At 45.3% G+C, this 20,686-nt stretch overlaps 2 protein-coding genes across 3 annotated transcripts in view; one reads left to right on the forward strand and one right to left on the reverse strand.

Annotated features, from left to right (window-relative positions):
* Dock2 (dedicator of cytokinesis 2) overlaps positions 1 to 20,686 on the reverse strand; it is a 419,530-nt gene that overhangs the window by 72,936 nt on the left and 325,908 nt on the right. The window contains exons 28-30 of the mRNA XM_052759023.1: positions 16,883 to 16,981; positions 15,084 to 15,178; positions 4,685 to 4,763 (exon numbers count right to left, since the gene is read on the reverse strand). Coding sequence (XP_052614983.1) covers positions 4,685 to 4,763; positions 15,084 to 15,178; positions 16,883 to 16,981 — 273 coding nt within the window. The remainder of the gene's footprint in view (positions 1 to 4,684; positions 4,764 to 15,083; positions 15,179 to 16,882; positions 16,982 to 20,686) is intronic.
* Positions 19,014 to 20,686, forward strand: part of Insyn2b (inhibitory synaptic factor family member 2B) — a 106,478-nt gene continuing 104,805 nt past the window's right edge. The window contains exon 1 of one of the 2 annotated variants that reach the window (XM_052759024.1): positions 19,014 to 19,216. The gene's annotated coding sequence lies outside the window, so the exon portion shown is untranslated. The remainder of the gene's footprint in view (positions 19,217 to 20,686) is intronic. The other variant, XM_052759025.1, reaches the window with a different exon arrangement.

The raw sequence follows: 20,686 nt of genomic DNA on the forward strand, positions 1-20,686 counted from the left end.
TCTCTGCTTTTACCTTTACCCGTCTACACTGTAATTCTCTAGTAGCAACAAAGATCGGCTTCACTCTCTTTTACTGCTACGTAACATTCTCGCTCTAAGGGCCACTTCACTTTTGCCCTTTCTCCCATGTATAGACGTGTAGCGTGGTCCTGCTTCTCTTCCTCCAGCAGTAACACTGTATTAACTCTCTCATTTAAACCTCTTGCTGCCTGAGAATCTCTATCTGTGGTGTGCACTCCTAGGGCTAGACTCACAGAGCCACGGGACAGAGACAGGTATCACTGTTTGCTGTTTGTTTTTGTGGATACTGCCAGGATGCTTTCCAGGGCTACAATCTAATTACCATCTCTACCGTCAGGAGCATGTTACCCTACCTGTCTGAGACTCGGTTCTTTCACCTGGAAAATGAGGATAATGGGCCCCAAAGGGTGCAGTTAAAAGGACTAAATGAGGAAATCCTGCCCAGCAAACTCCCATGTACTCTTGCAATATAGGTTTAGACATCAATTCCTATAATAGCCTTCCCCAGTAATGGACACTAAAGCCGAACTGCTGGCATCCATCCTCATTACACCCTGTTCACAGCATTCATGACATATTTTAAACCAAGAAATTTACTTTCTATCTTCACTACTGAATGTAAAGGTCATAGAGACAAAGATTTCATTTTCTTGATCACCTTGATATATATGATGTTTAGCTGTATGCCTGACCTAGCATGTATCACAGCAGTATTTGTGGAATGAGTTCATAGTGAACGGCCACACTTTATATGTATTCCTATCAATCCCCCTGAAGAGCTGGAGAGATGTCACAGTGGTTAAGGCTGCTCTTGCCAAGGATCTGGGTTCAGTCCCCAGTATCCATATGGCAACATACTTTAACTCCAGCTCCAGGGTATCTGGTGCCCTCTTCTGGCCTCTGTGGATACCACACACACACACACATATACATACCCACACACAGACATATATGTATACATAATTTCAAAAAATAATAAAACTAAAATTCCTCTGAGAAGTGATAAAACTTGTGTTTTTCTCCTCATTTAGACATCAAAAAACTGAGGGCCACAGGGAAGAAAGTTGCTCCATCCTACTGGCAAATGCAGCATTGGGAGCCAAGTTGATCTCACTCCTGAGCTCTGTTGCTGTAAAAAGGTTTGAATTAAATTACCACATGATCATAGTACAAATCCACATGTTTCAATGAGAAGTTTGGATACATGTATACCACTAGGGCAATTTGTATACCCATTACCCAAACTTCATAAATTCTTTTAGGTAAAATTCTCTAGTCTAATTACTTTAAGATATACATAGCTACCAACTGCGTAGTCTTTTTACTGTGAAGGACACCAGAATGTATTCCTGCATCATGGCTATAGCTTTGTAGGTACTGACCAACCTCTTCCATCTGTCCCCTCCCTAGCTTCTCATAATTATTATTCTACTTGCTACAAATTTGACTTTTATAGAATCTACATACAAATGAATTCACGAAGTGTGTGTCTTTCTGCATTTGGCTTATTTCGCTTAACATAGTGTTCTTAAGGTCTATTTAAGCTAAGGCAAAAGACAGGGTTTTATTTTCTATGGCTGAATAGCATTCCATTGTGTATAAAACATTTCCTTTATGCATGGCTCTGCTGATGGACATGTAGACTGATGCCATGTCCACAGCATGACAATGAACACAAGAATGAATAATGTCCTCTTGGCACTGATTTCCTTTTGCATCTATGCTTAGGAGTGGAATTACAGAACTCCATGATGAAGTAGCCTGGACCCTCAGCACAAGTCCCTGCAAGGTTAATTTATATCTTCTTCTGGTCTCTGTGACCTTACAATCAACCATGAGAAGCAGTTCCAGCATCCGGAGGGCACCACTCATCTTAGCTCCCAGCAGAAATCATCATTTCTATAATGCCCGGGCCTTGGCACCTATGGAGTGGCGCCCATGGAACTGTTGGCCTTTTGCCCTTTGAATCACCAAACCACCACTCAGAGGAGAGGTTAGGGCCAATCTCCTTTCTCCTGTCCCTGCTCTGCACAGAGGCAGTTCCTGCTGGTATCACATGCATAATACATGAGCCCACAAGAAGGAGCCCAGGGTGTTCCAGGCAGGGTACAGAAAACAAATCCATTCTCACAAGGGGGAGGAAAAGTTAGGAGGAAAAGAGAAAGAGAAGATTGAAAAATGACCCAGTTTTGGGGGTGCTTTTCACTGAATATCTGTGGAAGCCTCATTAGAAAAGAATTATTTGATTCTGTGTTCCTAGCTCTTTGCCATGGTTTACAGAATCCTGTGGGTGTGACAGCCGCGGGCTATGTTGTGTGATCAAAAAGCTGCTTCCCTGCTGGCTTGCCTGTCAAGAACTGACCTGAGTTCCTGATGCTTTTAAGGTCACTACAGATTACCACCACCACCACTGCCACCGCCATTGCCGCCACCGCCATCACCGCCACCACCATCACCGCCACCGCCATTACCATCACGATCATCATCACCATCACCACCACCATCATCATTATCATCACCACCAGCACTATGATCATCACCATCATCAAAATGATGCTAACAAGGTAGCATTCATTAAATGGCTCTTACATTGCCAGCACCATTCTAAGTGTGTTACATGAGCCAATTCACCTACCCCTTAGAGCTGTCCAAAGAAATAGCCCCTAATGGCATCTTCATTTAACGTTGAAGAAACCAAGGCACAGAGCTGAAACGCTTTACCTAAAACCACACGATTCATAAGTTTAACGTTTGCATATATGGGATATCCATTTCCTAGGTATCTTTCGCATGTCATTTTTCTTTCAGGAAAGTGGTATGAAACCAAAACAAATGGCATAGAGGACTGGAGCTCATCCTGCTGGGGGAGAGCACCTCTTTAAGACCATGGAGGAGAGCGGCAGTCAGGCCAGCAGGTCCCAAGGCTGGACTCGCCAACACCAGGGGCAAATGACAAAACAGTTGGCTTTTTTTATTGTCACATACTGCCTCTCTGGCCCCCAGGCATGTTGTTCCAAGCTGTCCCGCCAAACACAATGGCAATATCCACTTCTCTGAACAGGCTTGTAAGTGAAGCCTGTGGGCATCTGTGCTACATTTTAAGGGAAATAAAAACCTTCCTCTTGATTCTAAACAGCCAGAGGGACATGTTTAGCTGCTCTGTGAAAGATGTATCACCCAGAGAGAAACCCTCACCCAAGACCGAAGTAATGCCCTGAATCTAGAGTGTGGCCGTGGTTCCGCATGGAAGCCTCTCGGCCACTGCAGGTTCTAGTCCCAAAGGCGTTGACTTCAGGCTCTCTGTGCATGGCTTTTGGGTCTCACTCCTGCAACTTCAGAGAGGAAGCTCGCTGGCCGCGGTCTCAAAATGGCAGGGCAGCTGAATGGTCCTTGCAGTGATCTCTTCTGAGCTGCTACATAAACTGTGACAAAACGGCAGCTGGTCTTCTTATCATGAACATTGGTCACCTCAGCTCCCTGATCTGAGCAAGGCCATGGGAGAGAGCAAGAACCTCGTTCAAAGAGGACCTTTATCCTTTCAGCCCAGCAAAGGTATCTCAACCCATCTTCCCAGCAGGGTGCACGGCACAGGTCTCAGCCCAGATGCCAACTCCCCCAGGGGACACACTGGACACCAGGCACAGGGCACAGAGTGGCTGCAAACACACGAGTGAAAGCCTCGTTTTACCAGAAGGAGGAACAAAAACATGCACGGAAGCAGAGGAGCAAGAGCAATGATTTCAAAGGGCAGTCAGTGCCACAAAGAAGCATCAGGAGGCCCAGATGCACCCCCATGACTGCAGACTCATGGGGCAAACCTCAGAAAGGAGCCAGACAGGGTTGGCTCTGTAAGGAGCAACTATTCCAACAGCAGCTGACTGGTAAGCTTTCCCAGCATGTTCCTGGGCTGGGAAAGCCTTCTGAAGTGAGAGGGCAGCTGGCATTTTACAGATGTATCACTCAGGTCGGATGACATCTTTGCCTGAGCCAATGAGTTAGAGAGGCCAGTGTGATGGAAACACAGCCTCTCAGATGAGCAGGCAGGAAAGAGCGTGGCCCTGAGTGACTGTACTAGGTGACTTCTGTTCCCGTAGACTCTGCTACCAGAGGCTCTAAGGTTGAAGACTTCCCTGGAGGGTTTTTTGGGGGTGGGGGTGGGGTTTCTTCTCTCTCACTCCTGCAGGAATGCATGGGCAGTAGTACAGACTTTCCCATCAGGCTTTGAAGAGCATGTTCCTTGTGGGACATTACTCTACTTACTTCAGGGACATTCTTATCATCCCCTGAATGTCTCAGAGGCCCTGAGTCTTGGCTGAGCAGGCACATCAAAATGACTTTTAGAGGAATTGAGAAGTCACAGAGATGTGCTTGAAAGCTTTACTGTAAATCATACTTCAGTGTCTATGACTGGCTGTTTCTAGGCGCCAGTGAACAAAACAGTAAGAAAACGTTACGTTTGAAAGGTGGCGCCTGTTGGACAGTGAGTAAATGAGAGCCTCTATTGTGGGAGGTCACATTTGCATGTGTGTCCCTGTCAAAGCTGCAGAGCTTCTCCTCCTCCCTCCCTGCTTCCCTTCTGCACATCTCCAGAGACCTCTGCAAGGCTTCTGTGTGCTTGCAGGTGCCACGATGGCCCTGAGCATCTCCAACACCTCACACTCACCTGGAACTCAAAGCTTGTGTGTTCTAGAAACTTCTGGTTCATGGTTTCTGCAAACTTGTTGATAGCTCTCAAGAAGACCCTAGAAGAGGAAACAAGGTTACTGGAGCATCTTCTCTCTCTTCTCTTCATGACAGACTAAAATCTCCTCACCTTCTCCCAGGGAGAGGTTGGTCTTCAGATGGGGACTAATGCAGGTCAACACAAGGGTTGCAGTTGCCTTGCTAGAATTCAAGAATTCTATTTGACTTTTTAGGAGTTTGTGTTGTCTTACATTCAAACTCTTAAAAGTTTATGGCTGAACAATCCATGCCATCCAGAAATGATATAAAGATCACTCCTTCCCCAAACAACAGACAGCATTCCATGGGATCCCCTCACCTAGAGAAGGCTGCCACCAAGATGTGGGTGAACATCATTTCAAGGGTCTCCGTGGAAGTGTCTATACAAGTGATATTTTAAGGATGTCATTTTGATAAATGGTGTTACACAGTGAATGCAGTTTCATAGCTTGCCTAGTTGACTCAATAATAAATCCTGTGCTCCTTCCACACCAATGAGTGTAGCCGCACGTCATCGTTTTTAATCACCAAAGAGCATCCCACTCTTTGGCTGCATCACTGTTTATTTAATCAGTTTCTTATTGATGGGCCATTTTGTGGTTTCTTGGATTTTTTTCTGTAATAGACTATGTTCCTATGATCACTCTTCCACACACCTCGCACTCCTTCAAGTGCCTCTTTCTAGTCCTCCTTCCAAGATCCAGTACCAGTTAAATATCATCCACATTTCACATTTTGGTACCTGCTGTAAAAGTACACTCTCTCCATCTCCCTAATCACCTGGTTCTCTTCTTCCTTCCCCACTGACTGTTCCTACAGCCTCCCTTCTCTTGCCCTGCCATTCCCAGGGACACCAGGTCCTATGGAACAACCCCAGCCCCATCACTGACCTCCTTGATTCTCCACTGCCCGTGGACCAGGCAAGCTTTGGTCTTCATGCTTTGGCCCTGACCTTTCTTCCTATGCTTACATTTCACTATTACCCTGTGATTCAGGTCACTTCCTGAGTACTTAGTGACATGTTTTCATTTTATAGCCTGTCCCAATTCTTCTAAGTTAAAATTATGCTTTCCTGGTGTATACTTGAGGGTGTCCTGTCCAACCTCTGGAGTATGTGATGTGATTTCGTCATCTATAAATGTCCTGGCACACATTCATTGCTATCTTGGGACATATGAAGCCCAGGCAGGGCTGCAGGTCGAAAACACCCAGAATGCACTACTCCTTAAAACCTTTGATTATTCTCCGGTGCATAGATCACTTCCCACTTTCTCACTCTCTGGGGGCACTTTGTGTGCTCTTCCTACCACACTTGACATCTTAGCTGTCTCCATGGAGCCAAACTTCTGTTTCAGGCCATGGGCCAACCACAAGGCGGGGCCCTGAGCATGCTCCTTGCAGCTTCATCTGCAGCGCCCTATGTGATCCCGGAGGATGCATCTGAATGGCCCAGTGTCTGTTTCCTCCATCACGTCACACTTCCCTAGGGATTAGGAACATCTCATGCTTACATGCTTGCTTTCCCAACGTGTGTCTTCATCCTAGGCCTCTCATGAGCCCCAGCTCTCTGCTTTTGACAGAGCTAACTCTCATAGACCTTCTGTCCCACTCCCACTTCTCTTGGTAGTTTTCCCATGTAAGTGAAGAACACCCACCCCCTTGCACTTGCTCCCAGAAGAGGAACGAGACTCAGCCCTGATAACATTGGCTTTGGCTTTGTCTCCTACCCAACACTCTGCCTCTCTGGGCACATCCTCGGCATTGCTTTCAGAGTAGATCTAGAGCCATCTACTCCATTCACCCCCTGCTCCAGATGGGGACAAAGCCATAATCATTACTCTTCTGGAGGTTTACAGCTGCCTTCCAACTGAGATGTGGCCAAGGGTCCTTTGTGTGCCTACGCTTGTGATTGTGCCTTCTTTTCTCAGGACTACAGATTGAACTCAGAGCCTCATGAATGCTGGGCAAACACTCTGACACCTTGGTCCCGCCATCTTTGATGAGCAGCAGGCAATCAATATCTCCTTGTCCCCTGAATGGCTGGTTCTGGCAAATACCTACAGCCTGCCTGAGGCAACAGAGGAGGCCAATACAGGAAGTGCTGATGAGTGTGGGTAATAATTTGAGCTCCATTCTGCTTAGGAGCCACTAAGAGACCTTAAACAACACATTTGCACGTCAGAAGTGACCCCTCCTATGAGACAAGTGAGCTGGGCTACTGGTACCACTCTCACTGTCCCTCAGCGGTGAGAAGTTGTTCCTGGGTTGGTCACTCATTCCAAGGGATCAGTGCACTCACACACACCCCTCAGGCAGATGTACTGAGCACCCTGAAGCCAGAGAAATTCCAGAAAATAAAAGTGCATTGAGTGGTTGTCTATGTCCTGTCATGCTCACAGGACATAGGGGACTGTGCATAAAAGCTGGTGCTATATTTTGGCTGGGTTGTTGAACATGAGGAATACTTAAGTATTTGCCTTGTGGGGCCCTGCTTGTCAATTGGGCTGCGTCAGCAATTCGTTAAATACTTAACATGTTGTTTGCCAGGGGGAAAAGGCAGCATATTCCGGTGTTGGAATCACAGAATTTGGAACATGCACATACTCCTAAATGTTATTTCTGACTTTGCCACTTTCCAGCTCTGTGGATTTGGGTCATGTTCTATCCTTCTGAAGTCTCCAGTTCCTCTCTACTGCACAGTGGTAAGGAAACCATTCCCTGGAGTTGCTGCAGGGAATGATGGGTAAGTGCCCAGTGAGCACCCAACCCAGATCCTGGAGCTACACCGTGGTCATGAGAGCTTTGAATCCTTCCGGTTGCCCAGTTCTCCTTCTAAAACCAGGCACAAGTAGTTGAAAAGACAATGGCAAACAAGGAATATCCAGCAACCAGGTTTGAGCCAGGTAGGACCACACAGCAACAGAAATGGAAAATCCCACAAAATCCACCACCCTGTCAGGCTGTCAAAGAGCAGGATTTCTTTGGTTTTGCTTCTTTGCCATTTGCTAAGATGCCTTTGAAACAACATCTATATTTTCTCCTTAAAGATTAGTTATCTGATTCTCTAGATGGAAGTGCATTGAGTGACTGTCATATTGTGTATAAACATCTCAAAAGCTGAAATGTGATACCCAAATGAGGGCTTTCTACGTTCTTGCTAGCAACAAAGCTATCAGTAACTCCAGAATAGACACTATTTAGGTTGTCAGTTTAAACCTGTCTGGGGTGCCCAGAGGCTAGACTAGTGACTGGAGACTGATCAGCCACGTGCTGGTGGTGGCGAGAGTCAGGTGTATCCCCTCCCCCTGGCTTCTCTGATAGCCATAAACTGAATGTAAAAATCCCACTTAACTCTTGAGTTGTATTTAAGATAGGAAGCGCAAGGCTTTTTTCCTCTTTAAAAATTGTTCTGAAGTGGATAGAAATAAAAACACACTCAACTCTCTGTTGTTCTTAACAAGAAGCACAAGTTGTTTAAAGCAAGGTACATTTTCAAATTTCAGCAGAACACCTCTTATCCATGGTGTCTTAGCAGGCTGCATGGTATCCAGGATGTCCACTCTGCACCAGGCTCAGTGCGTGGAGCTATTGCAAGGACAGCAGTGAGCTTGGCCGGGTCAGCTCCCATCCTTGACCTCCCCAGAATCTCACTGGCATCATCTACAAGAGGAGCCAAGTGTGAAGAAACAATAAGATGCAATTTAGAGTCCAGGGCCTCTGCACACGGAGGGCAAATGTCAGGCACTCTTCTTCCGGGTCTAAGTTGGTTGCCACCACCTCCAGCAATGGGGGAATCTGAGGCTGGAAGTAAGGTGATGTGACAGCACAGCGCCACCCCACGGTAACAAGTTGTATGACACAAATAAAAGCAGAAAAGAGAGTGAGGATCCTCCTCTGGAGAGAACCATCCAGGGGAGCAGCGGACTTCTGTGAATCCCACTCTCCTTTGCCCTGTGGTTCATAGGGTATAGCTGATTCTATTGGTCAAAACTTAAGGATGGACGCAATAGATCTGCCGAGGGGGTGGAACTCTTATGCTTCCCCTGAGCCTGGCATGCATCACTTTTCCAGGATCCTTAAGCTGCACCTATCACAGTGCCTCAAAGTTCATGCACCAGGAGGTTAAAGCAGTGGTTCTTAGCCTTCTTAATGCTGTGACCCTTTAATATAATTCCTCATGTTATGGTGACCCCCAACCATACAATTACTTTGTTGCTACTTCATAACTGTAATTTTGCTACTGTTATGAATCATAATGCAAATATCTGATATGCAACCCCCAAAGGGTTTGCAACCCATAGGTTGAGAACCACTGGGTTAGGGAGAGGCAGCATATCCCAGCTTGTCAGGGTACAGCTCACCTAAAGTGTCTTCAGCACCAGGGATGCAGCAGGCTCACCAAATCTGGATTCTTTTAGCCAATTGCACTTCAAGATTAGATGTACTGTGTGGGGTAAAGAAACCATGGACCAGCGAGAAGGCTCAGCAGATAGAGGTGTTGGTCACTAAGCCTGCCAAACTGAGTTTGGTCCCTAGAACCTGTATGGTGGAAGGAGAGAACTGATTCCCTCAAGTTGTGTTCTGTTCTCTGTCCTCCACATACGCACCATGGCACGTGTCGACTGGTGCGCATGCACATGTGTGCACACACATGTACATACACACACTCACACGCACACATTAAAATAAAGCGAGAACACATCTTCTGCCTCTGTCTTTCTCTCCCCTGTTCTTTTCTGGTTGAGGTGTATCACAGGAGGTGGGGACTCCGAGAAGGAATACTCACTATAGCCTTGGGTAGGCAGCAGGAACCTGCAATTTGCTGTCACACGATGTAAGTGCTAAGCGGTGTCTGCGCAGCTTCCTAGAACTGTCTGCCCTGACCCAAATGGCACCTATTATGTGCTTGACACTCTATCTTGAAATGGATCACTGAAAAAGATAGTCAAGGTCCAGCCTGTGTTTGCCTCTTCTGCAGAGAGTTCTAGATGAATCCCGACCACAGGAATAAAACCAATAGCTATAAAGTTCTTGTTATGTGCCAACTCTGTCCCGATTACTTTATGCCAGTTAGCCTTTCATAAACCCCACAATCCTCTGTAATGAGGATTAATCCCATTTTACAGTGAGGAAAACTGAGTCCAGAGCAGCTAAGTGACTTCCCCAAAGTCAATAACTATCTAATGAAGGGCACAGGATTTGAACCCAGGAAGTCATTAGCCTGTATGCCTCCATACTGTCTCTGGACTCGGCTCTCATGAGGATCACTGCAGGACTTGGACATGTTTCTGTGGTCAAACTTACGATTTCCCTTACTAGAAGGAATTTCCCTTACTAGAAGGAAGCCTTCAGGATCGTAGCCTGAATGGATCTGTGCCCTCCCTAGAGCCTTAGACACTCAATAAACGTTGATTGACTGCTCTAAGAGAAGCTGTAGAAACGTGTTTAAATCCCTAGCCCCCTTGAAGTGCTATGATTCCAGACTGAGGCACAGACACAAGAGAGAGAAGAGAGGTTTCCTGGCATAATTGTGTTAATTTACAGCATTATGAAGAACTTGATCATTTAAAATGTAAACATGTCATGTAAATCAGAGCACGCTGAATGCTGCATCTTACCAAAAAGGAAAAATGCTCTACCAGAAAGTGTTTCTTACAGTAGAACATGTCATCACCTGCACGTACGTACACAAACAGCACACCCCTGGGGGAGACATTCAAAGTGGACAGCACCCTCCCTCCACCAACAAACAGAAGCACAGGTAATAGACAACCGATACACACATGCAAGCATAAATCAGAGGTGGTAATAGATTAACTACAGTGACACAGATAATAAAGGGCAAGAGACAGCGATCAAGGAAAGAAGAAAGGATTAGAGGGAGGAAAATAAGGAAAGCAAGTTAATTAGTTACAATGCCCAGGCTGACTTAGGGATTCACTCATTATGTAACTGGGTTGTTTCTTTCTGGGGAAGAGGAAATAGTATCGTAGGTCAGTGCCCCACTAGGCTAAATCATGGTGCAGGTTCTGATTGCGTATATTTTGCAAAGTAGCTGCATGACCTTGGCAGGCTGTCTCCCCTTCGGGCTGCTGTCTGGATGTCTGTTCAAAGCTCTTCAGATAAATGTCTCTGGTACACAAGGTGAAGAAACGCGGCTTCAGAACTTGGCTCAGGTCGAATGTCTTCTCTCTCTTTCACTGGCATTGCAGCATGAGTAAGTCAGCTTTGTCATTGATGAAATGCAGATGGTTGTGGTCCTACCTCATAAGGTTGTTGTGAGAAGAGGGGGAGCTAATGCATGCAAAGCATTTATAACAGTGCGCTGATCTAGGTGCTCAATTAATATCAGCTATGAAATAGCACGCAAAATACAGATGTTATGAGCAACCCTCAAGAGCTCCATTAAGGGAGACATCCTTGTAGCCAGAATATGAAAGAAATCTATAGACTAAGCTGTTCTAATGCAAGAACAACCATTGTTAGAGGGAGGTGACATCAGCAGTCCAAGACCAAGTTGTCATCAACTTAGTGATGCCAACACTCGGCTTACAGAGGTCTGACTTGTGTGTGGTGCTTCAGAACAGCTCCATCCAACCCAAAAGAAAAACACAAAGCCCATGGTTATCCTCTCTCCACAGATTAGGAAGCCAACACTCCAGGAGGATGAATGAATTCTGGGAAAGGCAGGGCAGCCATACAGGCTTGGAATCCCAGGACTTGAGAGATTGAGGGAGGAAGACCAGAAATTCAAAATCATCTTCTTTAACTGCATAGTGAGTTCAAGGTCAACCTGGGCTACATGAAGTCCATGTTGTACCCTCAAGCCTGAGTTTATAAGACACTGAAATGTAAAGGCATGCATTTCACTGCCCAGAGCCATAACTGTTTTTATTTAGGAGGCAACTCCACTTTCTTCAGTTCCTTGTGTTCCATTCTAATTTTCTCAATCATTTTAATTGTCAACTTGACACAGTGTAGAATCAGGTGGGAAGAGAGTCTCAGTGAGGGACTGTCTAGGTCAGGTTTGCCTGTGGGCAGATTCCTGAGGGATTTCTTCATTGACTTGAGGTAAGAAGACTCACCCTGAACGTGAGTGGCCCCATTCTCTGGGCTGGGTGTTCTAGACAGTCTGAGAGTTCAGGAAAGCCAGCTAGGCACAGACATACACACATTCATTTCCCATCTGCTATTGACTAGTTGTGGCAAGCTGCTCAGAGTCCCTGCCTTGACTTCCCTCCAGTAACAGACTGGGCACAGGAATTTGAAGCCTCGTACAAATTCTTTCTCCCTTAAAGTTGCTTTTGTGAGGATATTTAATCACAGCCTCTGAAATGAAACTGGGACACATAATGGCTCCACTGCCTGTCCCAACACCTGCTCACACAGATCACCAAGTACTTCTCCCAGAATGCATGGTACAAGCAAAAGGGGAAACTTTGCCTGGTGAACTCCACTCCTGGCCTTGTATTAGCTCAAGTCATCTGCTCCCTTTTCTGGCAGTAACCTGTTCCTCCTACTTACAGCAATTCTAGAGATTTCTTTGGAGAACTACCTTCTCTGTTACTTTCCTGGCTGCCTGTTGTTTGGGTAGATTGGCCACACTACCTCCAGTTCAGAAGGCAGATCGTAAGATCAAAGTTTGACTTAACAATGTCTTTCATTTCTCGGCCACAGGTAACCTAAACCAGACTTTGAAGGTTGGCCTTGGAAATTACACTATTACACTGCACGGAATGTGAAAAAAAAAAAAAAAAAAGAAAAAGCTTCTCTTGGAAGATTCGTGGAGAGGGCTCAGCACTTCAGAGCATTAGCTGCTCTCTTCCAGAACTCTGGTTCCATTCTCAGCCCACACAGCAGCTCACAGTTGACCATAATTCCAGTTTCAGGGACCTGATACTCTGTTCTGGTCCCCACAGGCATCAGGGACTCAAGTGGCTCACCAGCATACATTCAGGCAAAACATGCATATGCATAATAAAATGAAATGGTTGCATTGCGACTGGTAGAGTGCATTTTCACCCCTCTAAAGGGAGTGTCTGTTTGAGAATGAAGCCAACAGAGACAAGATTGAGGGAGAGGCATCGATTTCTTCTATCATGATCTGAACACCTGGATACAGCCAAGCATGAAACCAGATCTCTGAGGTTTTCAAATGATCTGAACCAGTACATTTTCTACTTTCAAAAGTCCAGGTTCCTTTAAAAATCCCAGTCAGGAAGTTCCTTGTGGACACAGAATATCAGTGTACGTGTTCATGAATGTCACGTCATGCTCTGTACTAGGACTAGATACACAGAGTCAAGTTGCACACGAAGTTTGCTCTTGAAACGTTCGTTAATTGTGTAGAGACTGAGCAGTCCTGTGGCAAATCAGTTACAGGCCATGAGGATAGCAGCCAACTGGACATATAAACTAACACTGAAGGGGAAACAGGCTTTCCTGCCATGAGGGGGCCACTGGGTTCGAAATTTTCAGTGATCTCACGGGGAGTCTAGTCTGGAGGAAGACAAAGGATGAGGCAGAGCCACGGCTTGTAGAAAGTTATACGAGTGCAAAGAAGTAAGCAGCTGGAGAAGCTGGACATACCCAAAATGCAAATGACTCCTGTACTATCTCTTGGATGCTTCATATAATTTGACAGACTTTCTGTTCATCTTCTGGCACACAGTGAAGGGCTATGTGTAGTATAGCCAGCAGCCCCTACCTCGATCCAAGATGCCTCACCTCACCATTGGCATATGAGCAACTACACAACTTACAGAACCAATACAAAATGAAAGTGGGGGTCCCATTGTCTAAAACTTATTATGAGTCAAGAGATGGTAGCACATGAACACTAAACCAAGCCTGGGGCCCTTCCAAGTATGATGATCTAAGTATCTACAAAGGCTGAAGTTCAGGAAGCTGGTAGGACACAGGGCCAGGGAGGAGTCTACTTCTGACCCACAATGTGCCTGGGAAAATCGTCACTGGCATGTTAGTTCACTTAGAGCCAGCTTCAGCCTGTGAGATGTGAACCATCTGGGGTTAGCCTAGGCTAGGGATGGGATACTCCCTGGCACTGTGCTTCTGAGAGAGCTCCCTCTTTCTATAGTAAGCAGAGATGTAAAGACAGATTTCCCCTCTGCCTTGACAAATCTCTCCTCACCTCCTGCAGTCCTAAAGCTAGTCTGAGGGTACTGTAGCCAGGTGTCTCTCACACGATGGGCACTTGGGCATCCAGGGAGTAGAAGAACAATTTTCCAGAGATCAGCAGGCATTGCAATCAGCTCTTGCAATCATGCAGAAGACAGATCTTCTCAGACTTTATCCAATGACAAAATCATTAATATGTAAATGTGCATAGTCTTTCCTCCAGTTCTTTCAGTAAAGAAAATTCTGGTTTTTCTTCTCTACCACTCTCTGGGGACATCTCTGTCTCTGTCAGCCAATACTTGGCCTGCATGATGGAGAACAGAGGTGGTAGGTACAGGGAGATAAAACTAGAAGCCCCGGGGAGATGAAGGGCTTTCCACAGTAAGGACCTGAAATAAATTTAAGTAGCCGAAGGAACAGGGGAGAAAGGAGGGGAGGAGCTGAGAAGGCCTTGCTGAAGAGAGGACACAGGTGAGACTTGAGAACACAGATCAGGGGAACCGGGAAGTGCAGCATGCAAAAGACGCTGGGGACAGGAGAGTGGAGGGAGGGACTGTTAGAGTGGCCTAGTGCTGGGACTGGCATTCACCTGGCAAGATGGCATTGGAGAGACAACAGTGAAGGTTGGGAGCATTTGTAATGGCTTATCCCAGGCTGTGATCGCTCATGTGGGGGTCTGAATTATTTTTGGGTTACACTGATATTCTATGAGATATAAGTAGGTATTACAGATACAAACAAAAATGTGTAAGTTGTACCCTACATTGTTCCAAAGGCATCTGTAAAACATTCTCTCCTATTTCTTCATCTTAGAAAATCATATTAGCATATTAAAAGCACCCTCCCCCAAGTCCTGTAATGTGGAAACCTGTTTAAAGTTGTCGGACACTTATCTAACCTATGGCACAGGAAATATTTTATTATCTTAAATAAACTTTAAATTAATATAATCATGTAATGCTTCCCTAAAATTCTCTTATCATAGACCGAGTATCTATTTTAATGGGAACATGAGCACCTCAGAAGAATGGGGGCTATTTAGAGTAGCTTCAGGATTGGTGAGCTCTTTCTTGTGTTTGAGCTCAGAAAGGAAAGGGTCTCTCAACACTTTAATCCCTTCTCTCCCATCTACGACTGCTGGTGTTCTTAAGCCTGGGTAGCCAGCACACAGGTTGGGCACTCCAGAAGCACTGGCCGCTTACCTGTTCTGAACCATGCTCATGGCCATCCAGTCACCAGGGTACACGTTCTTCCCAATCAGGTCCTTGAACATGATGAATGTCTCCATCAGGAAGTCCTGCAAAAGTGCCGAGCACACTTGTCACCCCATGTCACAGGGACAGACTGCACCTGTCTAGATCTTGGTGGCAATTTAAATGCCTTCTTTATTTTCCTTTAGAGGGTCAGATTAGGAAGGGGACAGGTTTTTGCTAAGGAATTCAAAGTCATAACAATAGGTTGCAACTGGAAGTCAGCTACCAAGACTCTGCCTCACCAGACACAAGTGGAATTTGAATAATAACTAAAAATGGACTCTCCAAATAAAGTACTATTGGTTCTGTCTTAAAGAATAAAGAAGCAAATGTATTTGCTGATGATTTTGTAATCATCTTCCTAAATATGTGTTCAAGAGGTAAATAATCCACACTATATAGTATTGTCTCAGGTCATTGAGCAAACACTATTATTTAAATGAACATCTAATTAGCAATGCATAGGCACAGCTAATCCAAATGTCACACATGCATATAAGCTCCTAAAGAAGGGATGTAGCAAGGGTCTTCCTCTCTTTTAAAGAGGTTCAAAGTGGATTTAAACATTCTCCAGCAGATTTTGCAGCAGGCTAACCTTCATCTTTATCTTTAGAGAAAATAAATTCAGCACAAATCTAGTCAGCAAAGTCGAGAACCACCGGTACCAAGAGTGTCTTGAGCTGCAGGTAATGAAGCCAGATCCCCAGGTGGTTTAGGTAAAGCTTCGAACTCAGAGTGAACCCGCCCATCTGCAGTTTTTTTCTTAAGCAGTACGTGTCAAGTCATGTTCACTGCAGATTCTGTTCAAAGAAAATCTCACCTAAAACCCAATATATGACATAGATAAAAGCAGATCAGCTCTGTTTGGTGTGTGTGTGTGTGTGTGTGTGTGTGTGTGTGTGTGTGTGTGTGTGTGTGTGTGTCTTTATGGTAGGGTAGTAAGGAGACTATATACTATATCATTTCAAAAACACTGCTTTAAGCTAAATTGTGAAATTCTGGAAATGGCATTGGTTTATTTCCAGCAAATTTTGCTTTTAGAAAAAAGTCACCTCTGTGGTCTAAGGTCTCAGCTTCCACATCGGCAGAATGGGGTGATGTCTACCTCCCAAGGTTACCATGAGGATCAGTCATATACTCCATACTGGATGCTTGGCAGAGAGCTGAATGTTCACTAAAGGCCTGGTGATGGTGGTGGGCGCAGTGGGTGAATACTGAGAGGTGAGTTGGGCTCAGGAACCAGCTTTCTCTGTACATTCGTCACAGCACAGTGATAGTTAACTTTTGCTGAGTGCTTACTATTATTCCTATGATAGTAATAGCCTTGTGACACAGATACTACCATCCTAGTTCAGAGATTAAAAAAAAAAATCAAAACCAAACCAACTGAGGCTTAAGAGAAGTTAACTTTCCTAAGGTCACAGTGGCTGATTCCAACGCAAAATTTTCAGACTCCAACACTCATGATCTTAAACTCCAAAGCATTCATGATTCATCAATGAGTGTTTGCTAATGGGAATCTAGATGTGGGAGCCTCAGCACTGAACTCTAATGGACTGAAGATACATTTTAGAAATGAGTCATACAAGATATGGAATCACACATGTATGTCATAATCTTCAACACACATACTTGAGATCTGTAGGGGGATCTTCTTGCCCCAAACTCATGAGAATAGGAGTGTGGTATGCCATGCCCCTCTTCTCTATCTCTTGCCTGCCCTCCCCCACCATGTTCTGCAGACTTACCACAAGGTCTGAGCTGGTCTTGAAGGTCTCAATGTAGAAGGAATAGTGTTGGTCACCCATCTGGTCTAAGATGGCTGTCATACATGCCACAAAGTGACTCTACAAAACATAAGGAAAAATATAATGACCATGAAATTTGTCCTTTCCATCTCCTTGACTTCAGACTTGAAAACATACAGCCATCCCAGGCACTGATAAAGGGCTACCCACCAGTGAAGAGTCTCTCCTCTTACTGGCATGTAAAGCTCCCTAAGAGGAAATGTCCTCACTGCTAATTCATTAAAAAAGCATTCATTAAACACCCATTATGTGCCTGTAGCTGTGCTAAGAGCTGCAGATACAAAGCTAAGAAGAGATCCCCTGCCTCATCTCTGTGTGGATGTTGGGAGACTCAGCCTATGTCAGTCAAGATCCTTCGGGGCAGTCAGTTTCATTTTCGGTAAATAATTTTGTCTGTGTAAATCCCCATTGTCTCGTCTGTTGACATTTCTACACCCAGAGGAGTTCCTGGAAAGATCAATGTCTCCAACAGCTCCGTTGCATGCATTGCAAGTCTCTGTGGAGAGATCGGCTGCTGGATCCCCATGAATCAATCAGTTATGAGTGAACCTAGTACCTACCAGAATTGGCACTTGTTGGGGCTAAGGAAGATAAAAGATATTCGAAGAGACAGCCTTTGCCCTTTACGAGCTTATTATTTAATTGTGAAAGCATGACTAATGTCCATGAGGGAAGGATTCAGACAAGAGGGAAATCAAGGTAGAGACCTGAGGAAGAGGTGGGTCTTGAAGGAACCCTGGGAGTGGAGGAGCCTGAGTTAACCCAGGCATGCCACAGAAGGCATCAATTCAGCCTCTTCTAGGTCCTCCCTCCCTGAGTATTAAGTGTCTGTGCTGGGGCATGCTGGTATACATAAGCAGCACTTGAGGAGATACATTCTGGGAGCTGGTAAAGAAAGCACTGGCCACTGATCAAGGAGGCCTGGGGTGACATTCTCAACTGTTTCTTAAAAGATCCCACATGGGCTACCATCTTGGCCAGAGGAGGTCTCACTGTGGCCCAGCCCAGGACATGTTTTTAGAAGGTGGCCTAGATGATGGGGTACAGGGGGTGTCCGGGGGCTCTCACTGCTTGGAAGTTTCATGTCTGAAAAAAATAAAGGTGTGTGTGTGTGTGTGTGTGTGTGTGTGTGTGTGTGTGTGTGTGTGTGTGATAGACTTCGGCCTTTATTTTAAAAGTTCTCACTTTGTTAAAAAAAATAGCAAATATATATGTATGCATGCATGTATGTATGTCTATCTATCTGTATGCCAGCCAGCCTGTAGGCATGTTCTAGTGACAGAAGAACACTGGTAATGACCCTAGGAAGCCCTCCCTGCATTCCTTGGTAGGTCTCTTAGGTTGACTAAATGTTTTCCACACTCTCATTTCCAAAGTAGCTCCCACAAGTATAGGCTCTCATTTGCTTCCTGGTTCTTTTCAATTAGGAAGTTAGGGGTAGCATGCTTTCCCATCAACAGGGCCAGCTATATAACAGAACAAGGTGAAAATGTAGGGTCCTCACTTTAAAATACTGATAATTTTGAAATGAGTGGCTTTTTAAAAGAAGGAATTCTATGATTAGCCAGGCCAGCTGCACAGGAGCTGGTGGCCACTAAACTCACACTGTGTTTAGGAAACGTGGGCATCTGTCTGAAAGCACCAAGCTGGACTCTCAGGGGCTCCAGTCACTGTGTACATAGGAACCTGCAGCCTCGGGGCGGTGGGGGGGGTAGGGGGGTGGGGGGTGGGGAAGAGTCCCACCTGCTTGTTATTTCATGCTCAAGCCTCCAGGGGGTGGTAGTGAGTTTGTGAAATTGTTCACTGCTTTTAATCCAGGCTGAAACAGCCGCATCCTGGCTAACTTAACCAGATCTCACTGAAACCAAGAAATGAATTTTATACCTCTGCTCAGGTTAAATGTAGGAAAGGAAAATTGTAGAGTCTGAAGAGATAGGTGTGGTGTGTGTGTGTGTGTGTGTGTGTGTGTGTGTGTGTGTGTGTGTACACATATACTTCTGCTGCCTCCATCTCTCCTCTCCCTTCCTTAAAGAATTCAGCCTGTGACCACTAGAGGGCTTTCCTTTTCACATGGTAGCTGCCGTGCGGTTTCTTCGGCTTTTTATTTATTCCTACGTGAGCAGACCCACTACACTTCTTGCATATAAACAGTGAAAATTACAATATAAAGGACTTCTTTTTCCTTCGTTTGGAGTTACCTTGCTGCTGGTTAAAGGCTGGCTCCTTGTGAGAGGAAGGGGCAACATCCTCTGCAGGTAATTCCACTGCTCTGAGGTAAGAGATGTGGGAAGGTTTGATTTTTTTTTTTTATTTTGTCTTATTTTATTTTAAATCGGTGATCTTGTAGGAGAAAATGTGGCCGTCTCTTGGACAACAGCTTACTTTAAATATTTGGCTAAATGACTGCTGAGACTGTGAGCTTGTGTGTGTGTGTGTGTGTGTGTGTGTGTGTGTGTGTGTGTGGTGAAAATCCACCATTGTCAGAACTGCAGGCTGCCCCAAATGCCTAGATCCGGACGGCTTGTTATTCCCAATGGCTTGATTTGAATTGGAAAAGGAGAAAATGCGAAGAGCAAATCTCGGCAGAGCTCAAGTTGCTTGAAATTACCTCGGACAGGCTGCCGTCTCCGAGGGTTTGTTTAAGGAAACTTCTATGCTTTTCTTTCTTTCTTTTTCTTTCCTTCTTTTTTTTAATAATGAAAGAGAGAGGTTTTCCATGTTTCATTAGAGAGTTTGACCATTTTGTGAAATAAACCATTACTGTTGTATTGGGAGTCAGCCAGTGTGTGAGAGTTCCTGGATCAATCAAAATCACTTTTACCAAAATCACTTGTTAATTTCTTTGTCCTGATCAGCACATAGAAAAGCCCAGTTGGGGTGTCTTTCCCTAGGACTGGCAGTGCACTGGGAAGGAAGTTTAGACAAGTCACTTGCATTTGCCTCTTAATCAAAACATGACTCTGTTTTATTTCGAACCGGAAGCATCCTGTTTTCCTACCTCGGTACCGAGCTCACTTGGTTATCAATCCTTAGGTGACCACACAGATGGGACTAACAGATACCCGAAATGGAGTGAGCCATAGGCAGTAGGCTCATTAAAGGTTCTCTTTTAATTGAACGGTCATACACGCTTTGTCATGCAGTGAAGGGATAATGGAATCACGCTGTGCTTCTCTGACCGGCAGCCCCCTTTCAGGGCTGTCTTCAAAATGGCAATTGTGTCTGGGCCATCTCCCATTCTCACAAGTTTGAGATCATACTTTCATACCTGCCATGTTTTAAATGCCTAGAGGAACTGGGGGTAAGGGTGGCCATCAGACTGTTTTTGCCCTGGAAACCAACAGAGCCCTGAGGTTGATGCTGCTGCCCAAACTTTATATCTTTAAAAGTTCAAACTCCCATCCCCACCAACAACCTAGAAAAGCCTCAGCGTTGCGTGGGGTATACTCGGGGAGTTGGGGGATCCCCTGTAATCTGGGCCAATTAGAAGCCTCTTCTTACTCCTGGCAGAAATTCTGAAATCGACATGTATTTACTCCCAAGCACGAGGCAGCCACTCATCCATACCGAAGCAGCCCAGCAGGTGCTTCCATAGGAAACTGCTTCTAGAAACAGACTGCCCGTGGGACTTGCATCTTCAATTCCAGAGAGAAGCTGAATCTGAGACTCTGGTGCAAACCAGGCAGTCACCTCGCTCCAATCGGGTGGTTTAAAATGTGGCTAATGAATCACAGCACAGAGAGA

Source organism: Peromyscus californicus, unplaced genomic scaffold (assembly GCF_007827085.1).
Source record: "Peromyscus californicus insignis strain IS unplaced genomic scaffold, ASM782708v3 Scaffold_3__1_contigs__length_106647218, whole genome shotgun sequence".
NCBI lineage: Eukaryota > Metazoa > Chordata > Mammalia > Rodentia > Cricetidae > Peromyscus > Peromyscus californicus.